The following is a 16,351-nucleotide window of genomic DNA, read 5'->3' on the forward strand; positions in this document are numbered from 1 at the left end:
ATACAGCATAGCCAAGCGAGAAGAAAAACATAGCACAAAAACAAAGGGAATGCCAAAGATGAGAAGAATCTGAACAAACCATAGCCTTAAGCTTTAAAATGGATGTCCTCATATCCAAATGGTTGGCCCTCACTTCAGTAATGAGATCATCAAATGACTCTGGAATGCTCATCCCCTCTGGCGATACTTCATTTGCTGCTTGCATCAGCAAGGCACAAATTCGCTTGGAATCTCTCTATTAGAAAAGAAAATGTAGCTAAAATTACTTTCTAGCCATACTATGATCTCCTCCAAAGAAAAACTGACAAATTCACTTGGAATCTCTCTATTAGAAAAGAAAATGTAGCTAAAATTACTTTCTAACCAAACTATGATCTCCTCCAAAGAAAAACTGTCAAGACATACTTCCAAAAGGTTCTCATCGCCATCAAAATATCAAGGGATTAAACAGGTTTAAAACTACAAATCCTTCTTCGACATCTACAAGAAGGGGAAAAGAACTTACCGGAGATGTATCAAACTGAGTAAACTTCGGTCCCCATTTCCTCCCAAAACAATCTGGACATTACAAAAGCAAGCAGAACATCTTTCAGAACCTTCTATATCTTTAAAATCAACTCACTACAATGTACTAAAGAAGAAATCCAGAAGTGTGTTTTAACTTTTAAAGATATGTTTCAGCATTCGTGTGGGTGGTGGTGGTGGGGTTTTTTTTTTTTTTTTGGGGGGGGGGGGGGGGGCTTTCTATACTTTCTCTAGGCATATCTGTTGGGGTGGTGAAATTGTTGACCCTATTCTCGGGTGTAATAGTTCAAAAAATGCTGTGATAATTTTCTTTCCAGGCCATATGCCTATTGCTGTAGATGTTTTGGTTGACAAGGACATGGGGGGGTCGTGTAGTTTGGAAACTGCACTATATAACTAAGGGAATCCTTCAGGTCGTTTTGGCAGAAGAAAGGTATAAGCATATGCTCTTGGAATACTCTCCTCTGTACTATGGTCAGCAGATGGTACATCTCTTGCCATGGTCTCCTACAAGAGACTATCCTTCACTGATTAGGCATCAATGCCCTATCTGGTCTCCCAGTGCTTGGAGACATTTTTGCCTAAAATTGGGCAAAGTGAGGTGTCCACCCTGGATTGGTCCTTACTCTTATGGGCATACACTTGGCGGAGAGTTCTGGTGTAGGCATTACTTGAGCTGTAGTGACTAAGCGTCGTATTTTATTCCCAAAAGATGATGTTACGCTTTTACTGCCCAATCAGCATGAGCCCGATATAGTCACTCTGAAGAGCATAATCAGCATGCATATGCTGGTCGGACGGGGCACTTTGTTGGATATGATATATTTTATGCAGAGGAACACTCTTTCTCTGGTGTGGTAGTTCTTGTGGAACATGCACTTCAGTTTGTTGTGGCTTTCAATGTCGAGAAGGTAGATGGATTGCCATGCACTGTCGTGTACAAGGTGAGATAATCGAGTTTGTCTCAGAATATGCTCCGCAATCTTTGCATCATAAAGCATCGATATGGCACGCCATGCAGAAGTATCCTTGGAGACACCATGCTTTTATTTGTGGGGATTTTAATAATGCTCCATTGCAAGGGGATAATACATCTGGTAATACGCAAAAGCTGGTTTCTCAGCATGAGAATTGGACTCAACTAGGACTTCAGCTAGGTCTTGTAGACCCATGGAAAGAAACACCACCCTTGATGCTTGCTTAAACATTTCAGCATAGTGCTAGACCCAGCATCAAGCTTGGGAGAGTTGCAGGAGTACCCAAAGAGCAACGAATCTGCACATTATGCATGTTGGGAGCGGTCGAGACAAAGGAGCATTTTCTATGTGTCTACCCAGTCTATATGAGATACATGGACGGTACCACTGCCTCTTTCAAGAGGCCACGGCATTGGTCCACTCTCACAATTGATCCACTTCCATGATCAACTCTGCATTGGGCTCTATCTGATTGAGATGTGACGACACAGGGAGACTATATTGCGACAGATCAGAGAGCAACAGGAGGTAACCATGCCAATGACCGAGCATAGAGACGTGTCACAAACTTTTACGCATTTGAGTCAGCTCCTTGACACAGTGGGGTGGAGGAGGAGCTAGTTGATATAAGGGCAGTATGGATCAGTAGAAAGACCCAACACGATGCTACCGAAGCGAAATCCGGCAACGATGCTACCGAAGCGAAATCCAGCACCATGGTGGCTCTCCAATGGGCTGCAAAGATATCCCGGATCTGCATCTCTCATGCTGTCTCGCACTGTGGTGGAGGACGTGGTCTACTCGATCTCTGGATCCGGTGGGCTATGTCAAGAGTGATGCCTCGTCTTTGGTGGTCTCCTTTGAGGAGAGCTGAGATAGGCCGAACTCGATCTTGTGTGCTCTAGTCATTCTCTGTGTCGTGTGTGGTCTTTGCGTCCCTCAGTTTGCATATGAGGGTTTTGTTCAAGCCCTTGAGCTCTTTGGCTTAGCACAGCACTCAACAAGGGCCCTAGAGCACCCTTTGCTTCAGCCCATTGAGGCTTGTATCAGTTATTTTCTCTTGGTGTACTTTGTCCCATAGGCCCGTGAGGCCTCTCTCGGACGTTACTCTCTCTCTCTCTCTCTCTCTCTCTCTCTCTCTCTCTCTCTAGCCTCACCCGCTCAGCCCCTTTGGTTAGCCTCTCCTGCTAGCCCCTCCCTCAGCCTCTCTCTTAGGCTAGCCCCTCCGCACAGCCTCTCCCGCTAGCCCCTCAGCCACCAGCAACGCCGCCACAACAACAACCAGCAGTCGCCGCCACCAGAAGTCATTGTCCGCCTCATCAAGGGACACATAACCCCAAGGTTTGGGCTGAGCCCAAAAACCCAACCCTGGGGGTTAGTTACAGCAAGGATATGCAGGCCACTATGGATGGGGATGCCAAGACACCTCTGGCCTTCCCCAAGATCAAGACACTTGTCTCGACCCCGACAAAAGCAATATATTCCTCCATTGCAGCTCTCCCCTCGCCTCCCCCCTATGTCTTTGCAAAGGCGCCGTCCCCATATGCAAGAACTATCTACAGCAGAAGAGAATGGTAAGCATGATAGACCCACAAGAGCATATTTATTACTTACAGCAGGAAATCCGTGAGCTCAAGCTCAGACTTGGCAGCTTTAGAGAGGAAAATAGATGCATGGGAAGCACAAGGAAAACAGGAAATTTTTCATGAGGTACTGCAGATACACAATACAGCAGCACCCACACCACAAATGGTGACTAAAGTCCAGGACCTAGTCACAAGTCAGCTCCAATCAGTAAAACAGGAAATTACAGCAACACTGGACACTAAAGTTAACACATCAGATGTGTATGAAGAAGTACAAGAACAGGAAAAGAGGGTGGCTAATACACGACTCGTACGCATAGGGGGGCTACCAGAGGGCTGGTTTGAAGGAACTCAAAAAGAAAAACTATAAAATATCATGGAAAGAACCCCACAACTAGAATGGGATGCTGAAGACGTAATAGTTGTCTTACAGGAGGGGACACAAGCCAAAGTATGCTTCCAGAACAAGATGAAAAGAAGCAAGATTCTTAAGCAAACCAATAAGCTGAAAGGCACTAAAATATGGATAGCGGAGGAGGCTGGAGCTCACCCCAACTCAGCTCAAAATGAAGGCCACTGAATTGGCTAAAGTGAAGGATGCTCGAAAGGAAGGAAATGGACTGTTTACAGAGATGGAAAAGCACTTATAAGAGACTTCAAATCCAAGCCTAAAGACTCTCAGTCTTAAACTGATGTAATGCAGGCCGATTATCGTTGGTAGTAGACTGTAGGAGACTGTTGTTAACCTATAATAACTTTGTGAGTGCTATATATACACTCACAAGAGACTCTCAGTCTATAACTGATGTTTTGGTGTTCACCTTTTGGTGTGTGTTTGTCCCATAGGCCCGTGAGGTCTCCCGAGGACATTAATCTCTCTCTCTCTCTCTCTCTCTCTCTCTCTCACTCTCTCTCTCTCTCTCTCTCAACCCTCCGTCACCTCTCCCGTGACCCATCTGTCGTCACCTCTCCCTCTGTTCGTCGTCACTTCTCCATCCCCTCTCGCCTCTTCTTTCCTTCCACCTCTCTTTGTCCATCCCCTCTCGCCTCTTCTTTCCTTCCACCTTCCACCGTCGCCCGTAGCTTCGACCAACGCACAAGAGTACCAACACTCCAGCACACAGTACAAGGGGTTCACAAGACCGGGCGACGGCACCATGGTACACAAGATAGGGCGGCAGTGCTAGGGTTCGCGGGTAGCTAATAGGTCCCCCTCAAGGGGGGGGGGGTTCGAGTAGACCCAAGGTTCTTTTGTCTCGTCAATTCGGAGCACACGGCTGAGGGAGGAGACTTCGGGCTGTACCGAATGCCCCACAGCCCATCTCGGGGGTTAACATCACGGTGAGAGGGGGCCTTCAGTTTGCACACGCCGCCATGGAGACGCCCAAGATGCCCATGCCCAAGCTCAAGGCATTCAGCCCCGTGAAACCCCTGTATTCATACGTTGCAGGCTTTGCTCCAACCCCCAGCCCATATGGAAAGACATACCAAAAGACGAAGCCCCCTGATCCTCAAGAGTGTGTACACTATTGAGAACTTGAAGTCCAAGAGCTCAGGCTTCGGTTTGCAGCTCTCGAAAGGAAAGTTCATGATTTGGAGGGCAGTGGAAGGCAAGAAGTCATCAAAGAGGTGTTGCACCACTGCAATGCATCTCCACCAACGCCACATATGGTTTCAAAAGTGCAGGAAATAGTCAACACTCATGTGCAATCCATAAGACAAGAAATGATAGCAGATGTAAACAATAAAGTGAACAAGATTGATCTTTACAAGGAAGTGAAAGAACAGGAAACCAAAGAAGCTAACAAGCTGATTCTGCGTGTGGGGGGACTACCATAGGGCTGCCCAGTCATAGGGGAATACACAGAAGACAAAATCGACTATCTCAAAGAGAATATACCGCAAGTAGAATGGAATCCGGATGCTATCTGGAATATTCAAAAAAAGGGAACATATATACAAATTTCTCTCAGTGACAAGCCACCAAAGATCAAAATTCTTCAACAAACACACAAACTAAAGGGCACAAAGATATGGATATCTGAGGGGCTAAAGGGCACAAAGATATGGATATCTGAGGGGCTTGCTCCTACTCAACTCAAGCAGATCTATTGAGCTCATTAAAGTCAAAGCAGCCATGAAAGCTAGAAAATGGGCGGTCTACTAGGAAGGACAAGCAATGATTAGAGAATTCAAAGCTAAGCCCAAAGACTCTCAGTCTTAACCTGATGTAATGAAGGTCATACTACTATGATAGCACTAGAAAATAGGTATGGTTTCCTTTATAATAACTGAGTTGCTTTATGCACTCTCTAAGAGTTGCCTTGTGCACTCCCTCTCTCCTCGGATATGTACAAGTTCTCTTTTTTATGAGTTCTTTGTCTCATAGACCCATGAGGCCTCCTGCAGATGTTAATACAACTCTCTCTCTCTCTCTCTCTCTCTCTCTCTCTCTCTCTCTCTATATATATATATATATATATATATATATATATATATCCAGGAACATTCCCAAACTCATCCTCTAAAAACACAACATAGTGCAGTTTCAATCTCACGATAGTCACTCATAAGATTGAAAACCATAAACTCCATCACGCATAGTAGGGACTAGCTACTATGACATCCCCACTGACGTCATCAGCACCCAACAGTGGGTGTAGACCATAGTATAAAAATATGCTCTCACACATACAAATTCACACACCCACACATACTTGAGCATCCATTCATACAAAGTCTTGGTACCGAGTTTCTGTTGACACTCCAGAGGTGAAGGGCAAACTCAGCCATGACGAAGGCTAGCACTAAAGGAGAAGGCTAATCAAAAAGTAGTCCAAATCTCTTCATTCAAGCTAACTACTTGTGAAGTCTAAACGATTTCATTTCACTCTCTCTCTCTCTCTCTCTCTCTCTCTCTCTCTGTGGACACCAAAGCAAGTAAGTCTGATATTCAAGCAGAGATTAAAGAACACGAAGCTAGATGTGATAATGCACTGAAGATTAGAATAGGGGGACTCCCAGAAGATTGGTACAAAGAGGAGGACACATATAGTGAAATATTGACAAAGATCAGAGCAAGCTTGCCCCAACATTGAATGGGTAGATGATGATGAGCAAGATGATGACGACTCCAGGCCAGCTTCTATTATGCACTATAAAGATCATGCAATCCTTACACTGAAGTCAAAAGATATGCGGATCAAGCTTCTTCGACAATCCTACAAGTTGAAGGGTACCAAAGTATGGATAGCATGTTGGGGTAAAGGCACATTGCCACCCCTTTATTAAAGTTATGACACCTATGACTGTCTTAAGACAGTCATAGGGGGAAAAACCTAATCCTAATAAAACTTAAGAGTTTGTGGTGTGGCTCATCACTTCACACCCACACATTTGGAGTCTTCTCTCTCACTCTCTCCCTCTTGTACTTCTACCACTCACCTTCCCCCTTCAACTGGTATCAGAGCCTACCCCTCCCTCTCCACTCCGTCTACCCACTCCCTACCTCTTTGCCCTAGTGGCCAGCAGGGCTGCAGCGAGGCAGAGCGGCGGGCAGCAGCAGGGTGGCAGCGCCGCCGCGGCAGCAGCGCAGCAGCAGAGCGGGCAGCAGCGCGGGCTGCAGCAGGCAGCGCGGGGGGCGCAGCAGCGCGCCATTTCGCAGGCGGGCAGCAGAGCGGGCAGCAGGCGCACGCGTGGGCGCAGGCAGCGCGTCATTTCGCGCGCCGTACACCACCGTACGGACGTACAGTCGTGCGGACACCGTACAGGCGACCGTACCGTACGGACGCGCGTCCGTACGGACTGTGACAGGGAGCTGTGTCAGGGATTTTCGACAGGAAGGTGCTTTTTTGTTTTGGATCTGCGTCAGAGGAGTACATTTCGAAATTTCTCCTTGGATCTGTACCCTGCACAGGTACAACAGGTACATTTGTACCCTGCACATGTACACAGGTACGAAAGTACAGCAGGTACATCAGTTTTTTTTTCTCTGGGGAAGAAAGAGAAGGAGAAAGAGCACTCTGCTCTTCATTCAGAATCATTTTCAGTTCTCAAAACTGTGTTTTTTTGAAAGTACAGCAAGTACCTTCATCTCCCTCGTGCTTGAGGTGACCAGAACCACAGTGTGGTTGATTGCACAGTTATTTTGTTTTGGGAAGGTAATGCCTTGATCTTGCAGAGGATATATGCTTTTACTGGGTTTGAATCTCAGTTTACGGGTGAGCAGATCATAGGGCTTTTGCCCGGCAGTTGATGCTTTGTATGCCTTGAGGTAGTGTGGTGCCAGAGTGCACACATTTGTCTCGATTTCCGCAGTGTGGAGGTGACATTTTCTTGCAGGTCACATTTCTTGTGCAACACTCAGAGAACCTCAGTTGAGCCACGCTTGGCCAGGGCGCATCGAGTTTACTCGGTCCCTAACTGTCCATTGTTGACAGTGCTCAAAAGGTTCCTCATTGAGTGTTTGTACGTTGGGATCTGTGTATGTCATTTCTACACAGGGCAGTATTTGCATTACACTGTTAGTTGATTTTGTCAGAGAGATTTGCACATTGTATGCCTTATCCCTCATTGTTGAGGTTATTTTCACTTGGTACAAGTGTCAGATCAAGGGGCTTTTGCCCAGATTTTGCTTGAGAGCACTTGGGTTACTGTCAAAGATCTTCAGATGCATTTTATTCCCTTGGCAGAAGGGTAATTGCTTGGGATTTATCCCATTTTCTGTTGCAGGTTTTGTGACAGGCTGAAGTGTCTGGAGCCCTTTTTTTTTCGGTAATCAAAACAGTATATGCCAAGTGGTTTATGCATATTAAATCAGTGCAATACCTCATCTGAGGTGGGAGAAGTGATCAGGACAGCAGTGCAGTAGTGTTTACAGCAGTGTTTTGTGCTTTGTCAGCTGTCGATGCACTGTTAAAGCACTTGTGGAGCAGCTGCAGCATTCTGAATTTATTTTTTTTTATGCCTATTTGAGCACAGTACAGTGTGTTAGAAGGTACAGTAACTGGAGGGAAATTTTTCTGTTTTGCTGCAGATTTTTTGACAGTAAAAACAGCACTATTGTGAGTGCTCCTGGCTCTTGATAGAGCAGGTTTTTTTTGAGAAATCAGAATTTTATTCAGTCTTTTTTTACTTACAGGGAGTCAGGTACTTTCCTTATCTGATATGGCATCAAGGGGAAGTGAATCATCAATTCTGAACATAAAGAAATTGGAAGGGGCACACAATTATGCATTATGGGCAGAACAGTGTTTGAATGTACTTCTGCTTAAGAAGATTTCTAAGCCCATAAGGGTGAAGGGTGTCAAGCCATCTCGGATGTCAGATGATGAATGGGAGGAGCTAGATCTGTCCGCGAGGGCTGCTATCATGCTTACTCTCAGTGATTCTCTTGTGTACAATGTTCAGGCTGAAAAGACCTCTTATGGTGTATGGCAGAGGCTAGCAGAGTTGTATGCCCAAAAGAGTTCAGCCAGTAAGGTGTATTGGTTGAAGAGCTGGTTGATCTTCGCATGAAGGAAGGTACAGCTATGACCTCACACTTGAGTGAGTTCAATGCCATCTTTACACAGCTGATTGCACAGGGGTTGAACCTTGATGAGGAGTTCAAGGCTACTTTCTTGTTGTGTACCCTTCCTGAGAGTTGGGACACTTTCAAGACCACCTTGTCTAATTCAAATGTCACTCTTATATATGCTGATGTAGAGAGCTCTCTTCTCATGGAGGAGATGAGCAGGAAAAATAATGCGGGCAGCAAGTCTTCAAATGCTTTGCAGGTACAGGAAAGAGGCAGGACTCAGCAGAAGGGGAGATATGCTAGTAAGTCCAAATCCCGAAGTCAGTCCCGTGGTAAAAAGGACATTGAATGCTTTTATTGTGGCAAGAAGGGACATGTGAAGTCTAAGTGCTTCAAGTTTATACGGGATCAGAAAGCCAAGAAGGCTGAAGTAAAGGATGCAGGCAGTGGAAGTAAAGGCAAAGGCAAGGCCAAGGTAGATAACTTGGATGCAGTGAATGTTGCAGCAGAGGACAGTGACAGTGACAGACATGAGGTATTATGTTCTTCTGCTGTAATTGCACATACCTTGGTTATTGATGGCCATGACATGCACACCTGGCTCTTGGATTCAGGTGCTTCTTTTCATGTTACTCCTCATAGGGAGTGGTTTACTTCCTACACAGGTACTCATGGAGTTGTTCACCTTGGGAACAACTATGCATGTCAGATTGCAGGGATTGGCAGTATACAGACAGTGTTCCCTGATGGACGCACATTTGGAGTCTTCTCTCTTACTCTCTCCCTCTTGTACTTCTACCACTCACCTTCCCCCTTTGCCAATGATGCACCACTGGATATGCCAGCAGATAGGGCTGTAGAACAGCCAGATATGGTGGTACAGCCACCCGTCATGCATGACGAACAAGCTGGACAGCAGCCTAATCCGGAACATTTTGTTAGGAGGAGCACCCGTGTACAACGGCCTCCTGACAGGTTTGTTCCAGGAGCCAACAATGTGGCTGATTTTATCATGCTGACAGATTGTGGTGAGCCTTCCAGCTTCAAGGAAGCTATGGGAAGAACAGAGAAAAGGAAGTGGGAGAAAGCCATGCAGTCAGAAATGGACTCCCTACTTCAAAATGATACATGGGACTTGGTGCAGCTACCTGCAGGCAGAAAGGTTTTGCCATGCAAGTGGGTTTACAAAGTCAAAGTGGATTCAAATGCTTTACCGAGGTATAAGGCAAGATTGGTTGCCAAGGGATTTAAGCAGGAGAAGGGCATTGATTTTGATGAGATCTTTTCCCCTGTAGTCAAGATGACTACTTTGAGAGCAGTGTTAGCTCTTGTTGCTCATGAGGACATGGATTTATGTCAGATGGATGTGAAGACTGCTTTTCTTCACGGAGATCTCCATGATGAGATCTATATGAGTCAGCCAGAGGGATATGCTGTTAAAGGGAAAGAGCAGCTTGTGTGTAAGCTCAAGAGGAGCTTGTATGGACTCAAGCAGGCACCAAGAGAATGGTACACGAAGTTTGATGCCTTCATGCAGTCCCAAGGGTATCATAGGTGTGAGACCGATCATTGCTTGTACACTAAACGGGCAAAGGATGGCAGTTTGATGCTACTCATTCTATATGTGGATGACATGCTGATTGCCAGTAAATCTCAGCTTGAGATTAGTGCTTTAAAGAAACAAATGCATAAGTCTTTTGACATGAAAGACTTGGGTGATGCAAACCATATTCTTGGCATGCGGATTACTCGTGACAGGTCCAAGGGACTTTTGTTTCTGTCACAAAAGGAGTACATTGACAAAGTACTGCAGAGGTTTTAAATGGAGGGGGGGAAGTCTATTAGTACCCCGTTGCCTCCACATTTAAAACTCAGCAGTAAGGACAGCCCCAGATCAGATAATGATAAGGCTGAAATGGCCAAGGTTCCGTATGCATCTGCAGTTGGTTCTTTGATGTATGCCATGGTTGCCACTCGTCCGGATATTGCTTTTGCGGTGGAAGTCATCAGCAGGTATATGGCAAATCCAGGCAAGCGGCACTGGGAAGCAGTGAAAGGTGTCTTGAGGTATCTCAAGGGTACCAAAGACTTGTGCATATGCTATGGTAGGCAGGATGCATTGGTGCATGGTTTTACAGATTCAGACTATGCAGGGAATGCAGATAACCGAAAGTCTACTACCGGTTATATTTTCACATTTGCAGGAGGTGCTATATCATGGGTGTCTCGATTGCAGAAATGCGTTGCACAGTCAACTACTGAAGCTGAATATGTTGCAGCCACTGAGGCTTGCAAGGAAGCAATATGGCTTACTCAGCTGGTGGGAGACTTGGGCATTACAGGAGATATGCCAGTTTTGCATTGTGATAGTCAGAGTGCTATCATGTTGGCAAAGAATCCGGTCTTTCAAGACCAAGCACATAGATGTGAAATATCATTTCATCAGGGAGGTACTGGAAGACAAGCGACTTGAGCTTGTGAAGGTGCATACTGATGATAATCCTGCAGATTTGCTCACTAAGAGCTTGCCTACAGAGCGGTTTGCACATTGCCGCCACATCATGGGATTAGGATGAGACCACTCTTATTTTATGGTCTTGTATACAGTAACTGTATATTGCTGTAATTTTTATTCTTTTCTCCCCTTTAGGCATATTGGCCTTTAGGTGGGAGGTTGTTGGGGTAAAGGCACATTGCCACCCCTTTATTAAAGTTATGACACCTATGACTGTCTTAAGACAGTCATAGGGGGAAAAACCTAATCCTAATAAAACTTAAGAGTTTGTGGTGTGGCTCATCACTTCACACCCGCACATTTGGAGTCTTCTCTCTCACTCTCTCCCTCTTGTACTTCTACCACTCACCTTCCCCCTTCATAGCAGAGGAGCTTACACAAGCTCAACTCAAGAATAAGGCAACTGAATTAACTAAAGTCAGGGCTGCCAGAAAGGATGGAAAATGGGCAGTTTACCTTGAAGGCTTAGCCCTAATCAGAGAGTTTAAATCAAAACCAAAAGACTCTCAGTCTTAAACTGATGTATGGCTGTTTACTCTTTCAGACTATTATGTAGGTACTCTAAATAATGGGGGAGGTGTTTGCACTCCTTGGGAGCTGCCATGTGCCCTCCCTAAAGCAGATGTACTAGAGGGTTTCTTGCTGTCCCATAGACCTTTTTGGTCTCCAGTGGACGTTAAAAGACTCTCTCTCTCTCTCTCTCTCTCTCTCTCTCTCTATCTATCTATCTATCTATCTATATATATATAATATATATGTGTGTGTGTGTGTGTGTGTGTGTGTGTGTGTGTGTGTGTGTGTCTCTCTCTCTCTCTTAAACATAAATCCCCTGGTTGGGATGGTTTGACGGTTGAATTTTTTGAAGCCTTTTGGCCTGAACTGAAGGGTCCAATTCTGCAGTTTATAAATGTAGCCTGGCAGCTTCAACATCTTCCCTCAGCTTGGAAGCATGGTCTGGTTAAGCTTGTGCCCAAAAGACCTCTATGTGAGACTATGGACGACTGGAGACCCATCACTTTGATGCCGGTTATATACAAACTGATTGCCAAAATGTTGGTACATCAGATAAAGGATATCCTTCATGAAGGCCTTCATCCCAGGCAACATGGTTTTGTTCCTAGACGCCACATACATGACAATATCTCTAACACTATCATCGCAATGGAATATGCAAAATATTCAGAACAAGATGTGTTGGTCATGCAGGTGGATGTGGCTAAGGCTTTTGATACAGTACAGTGGGATTATGTTTCTCAAATCATGTTAAAACTTGGTTTTGGGCCAAAGCTAGTTAATGTCATATATTGGCTTTACTCAGATTCCACTGCTCAATGCTTTATTGGGAATCATTTGTCTGAGTCTTGGACTCTCGAACGCTCAGTTCGACAGGGATGCCCTCTCAGTGCTTTTTCTGGTTCACGACCCTTCCTTGCACAGGCCTATGCAGATGATTCATTCTTCATGCCAAAGAATAGTCCTTTGGAGATTCGCCTCTTGATGGATACCCTTTCAGACTTTGGGTTAGCAGCTGGTCTTAAAATTAATTTTCAGAAATCAAAACTCTTGCCACTCAAGCATTGTGACTGGCATGCTATCTTGTGGCCAAGCCAGATTGTTTATCCTGAAAACATAGTAAGACATTTGGGCTATCCCATTGGCTGGAAAATCAGCAATAAGCAACAAATGTCCTGGGTGGCAAACAAAATTCAGAACAAATTAGAATATTGGAAGATCTCCACTTGGCCTCTGCATGTACGGCTTCGAATTGTCCAGTCTATTGTTCTAGCTTTTGTCCAGTTTTATCTTCCTCTATTACATTGGTCATCTCGAGATCTCACTTCCTTTTTTTTTTGCCGAAAAAACAGTGCTAATTATATCACTTCGAGAACAAGATACAAAAGGTCAGCTTGTAGCTGATGGGCTGCGTTCACAAATCGGACACAGCCCTAAAAGGTAACACAATAAATCACTCTCTCACGTCGGGATAAGGCGAGTGTGAATGAACAGCCATCGGGGTGGTGAGTAGCACCACCGAAGGCCCTGCGAGGTCTGCTCGAAGAAGAGGCCCTGAGTGTTCCAAGTCCGAAGGAAGCGTCTCGGCTTCTCTTGACCGGACCGGGAATCTCCCTGAATCTGGTCCCACTGGCCTCTGAGGGTATGAATAATCTCGCACCAAATATCAGTCATGACCTGGGCTGTCGATAAGGAGGTGCCACCGAGGATCTGCGCGCAACGCGAGGTCCAAATGTGCCACCCTGCTATGCTGCTGATAATCTCCCAGACTGGCTGCCTCTCCTGAACTCCTGTATCCGCCTCTGCTAGGTGCTGCGGGATACCCTCGAGCAGCCCCCATGTACCCTGCGTGATAAGGAAAGTGGGGTCCTGCTGGCATGCCTCGAATAAGTGATGTAGACCAGGTGCGGTGCTGCACCAACAAAACGCGCCCCACGTGATCAAGCCTAGCTCTGGTGCTGCGCGAGTGAGAATCCCGAAAGTCCACCTCCACACTTCCTGGGCGCGAGTGCAGCTCCACAGGCAGTGCTTTGGTGACTCCTCAACCTCATGGCAAATCTGACAGCGTCCGTCCTGGCCTATCTATCTCAACCAGCTCCCCACCGGAAGACCTTTGTGGGCGAGAAGCCACAAGAAGTAGGAGATCTTCCGCGGCCGCCAGCTCTCCCACAAGGCCTTCCAGAAGGCCTGCAAAAAGAATCTGGAAATACCCTGTGCATACCAGCTGGGCCGCTGGGTGGGGGGCGGCTCTCCATCCTCCCAAGAACTCGCCTGCCCAAAGTCGTGCTGTAGGCGAAGAAGGAGGTCGGTCCCTGTCCTGTCACCACCTCTGGCCAGCTCCACTCTCCTGGGTCCCACTCAAGCTCTGACAAGGCCCGCCCCTCCCAGAGCCAGAGTCGCCAAAGCTGCAGCTGATCCTGCTCAATGCTAGGGTCGGTACGCCAGACCTTCCCCAAAAGGCCTACGATCCGAACCCTCTACCATGGGAGTAGGGGGTCGATGAGTGCATCCTCTCTCCTGAGTCGTCCATCCCCCATAACCGCGAAGAAAGAAATACAGAAGTCGACCATACGTCCTGCGACCACCACTGGGATGCCACGGGGGGTGAACTGTCCCAACCAACGGTCGTCACCAGGCATGAGGATCTGAGGCTCCGGTGGAACCAACCAATCAGCTGGGATCGCGCCGTTGATCTTCGTGCGTCTCGCTTGGGCTCCACGAGCACCTCCAGCTGCGTCTGCGAGATCAGCCGTCTCCAAATATCTGTACGTGTCCCTCCAAACTCGAAGGGACCGGGCTGGCCCCCTCATCCAACCATCCCACCTGATATGTGATCTCTCCTCCAACTAAAGGCCCTCGGCATCTCTGACCTGATCATTCCAGATAAGCGGCTGGCGATCAATCTCCTCCTGACAGCGGGGAGGGGACTGAATGAGGCGGAGCCGCCTCCAAACCATGAGGAGGCTACGAACGAGTGGGGAACGGGGCTGAGTAAGCGGGGCGGAAGTGAAGATCCACCTGAGGGACGGGAGCCACTCTCCATCTCGTCGCGGGACACAAGAACCGACCCCCTGCTGAAGTAGCATCTTCCACGTCTGCCCCTCCGGGGTCAAACCGCGGATGACTAACTTGCCTAACAAGGCCTGACTCTGCAGCTCTGGATCGATGACTCCCAGGCCTCCCTCAGCCTGCGGAAGAATAACTGTCTGCCAAGCAACCCTGGCTCTGGTATCTCTGAGGCCATCCTCCCCGGACCAAAGGAAGTTCCAAACCAGCCTCCTAAGCTGTGCCACACTGGATCTCGAGAAACACCAACAGGAAGCCACATACCAAGCCGTGGCAAGGAGGACTTGGTTGACTACCAAGGCACGACCTGCAAGGGAAAGCTTAGCAGTGCTCCAGAAAGCCAGCTTCCGTCGGATGGAATCTAGCACCGAGAGAAACTGCTGAGCTGGCGTGATGTCCAGGCCGACCTGAAAACCCAAGTATCTAGCTGTCTGTCCCCGCGGGATCCACCTGAAACCCAAAAACCTCCCCCACTGAGAACGCGCCCCGGGGTCTGTGAGGAAACCAACTGATTTGTTCCAGTTGATTTTCGCACCAGCAGCCGAACAGAAGACCTCCAGGGCCATCCTCACCCTCTCCAGCATCAACTCATCGTCCTGGACATACAGGGCTGTGTCATCCGCGTACTCCGAGTCCAAGAGCTCCGTGTCCTCCCGGAGGGGAAGGCGAACACCCCTGATCCCTGTAGACCTCGCCCGGAGGTAGTAGGTCATCGCCTCGGCGAAGAAGAGAAACAGGTAAGGGGCAAGGGGGCAGCCCTGACGCACTGATCTCTCCAAGCTAAAACACTCACCCATCCTGCCTCCAATGATGACTCTGCTAGAGGCTGTCCTGTACAAAGCTGAAATACCCTGAATCCAACCTGCTGGGAAGCCTAGCCGCTCCAGAGTCCCCTCCAGAAAGGACCAGTCCACCCGATCGTAGGCCTTCTCAAAGTCGAGAAGTAGGATGGCAAGGTGTGATCCGCTGTGCTGAGCCCACTCCGCCGCCTCTGAAAAGGTGAAGACATTATCCAGGATACTGCGATCCTGAACAAAGCCTGTCTGAGTGTCGTGAATGAGGTCTGGAAGTAGAGGCCGAACTCTGGCGCTGATCATCTTGGCTAGGATTTTGTAGGCAGTGGTAAGGAGAGTGATCGGGCGCCACTGACGGATCTCCTGTCTATCTCCTCCCTTCGGGATGAGGCAAATCAGTCCCGAGGAGAGGCTCTCTGGCATATAACCACTGCTGAAAATCCTCTGAAGAGCTGCTAAGAGGGGCTGATGGATCTGGTCCCAGAAGGAAGTGAAGAATGCCCAGGATAGCCCATCCTCACCTGGGCACTTCTGTCCATCGATGGCCATCAAGGCCTCCAGCATCTCATCCGTGGTAAACGGTGCCAACAACGTCGCCTGCATGCTAGGTTGGACCAAGGAAGGAGTGTGTCTCCACACCTCCTCACGAGCACGACGAGTGCGAGGAGCAAGCGGCTCTTGCTGAAAAAGGGTCCTGTAGAAGTCGGTGGCCAATCCCAAGACCTCTCCCGGATCTGTGACGATGTGTCCCGCCGCTGTCCTGAGACTCCGAAGCTGATCACCTGCAGCTCTCTGGCCATGTGTCCTGAAGAACTCCCTGCACATCCGGTCACCCTTCCGAGCCCAGAAGGAGAGAG

At 47.7% G+C, this 16,351-nt stretch overlaps 1 protein-coding gene across 1 annotated transcript in view; it reads right to left on the minus strand.

Moving 5' to 3' along the window:
• The window catches only part of LOC147893352 (putative galacturonosyltransferase 13), a 95,122-nt gene that overhangs the window by 41,697 nt on the left and 37,074 nt on the right, over positions 1-16,351 (minus strand). The window contains exons 2-3 of the mRNA XM_087385758.1: positions 506-558; positions 80-235 (exon numbers count right to left, since the gene is read on the minus strand). Of these exons, the coding sequence (XP_087241884.1) occupies positions 80-235; positions 506-558 (209 nt within the window). The remainder of the gene's footprint in view (positions 1-79; positions 236-505; positions 559-16,351) is intronic.

This window comes from Dipteris shenzhenensis, chromosome 15 (genome assembly GCF_047967505.1).
Source record: "Dipteris shenzhenensis isolate YYH24624 ecotype China chromosome 15, Dip_SZ_1.0, whole genome shotgun sequence".
NCBI lineage: Eukaryota > Viridiplantae > Streptophyta > Polypodiopsida > Gleicheniales > Dipteridaceae > Dipteris > Dipteris shenzhenensis.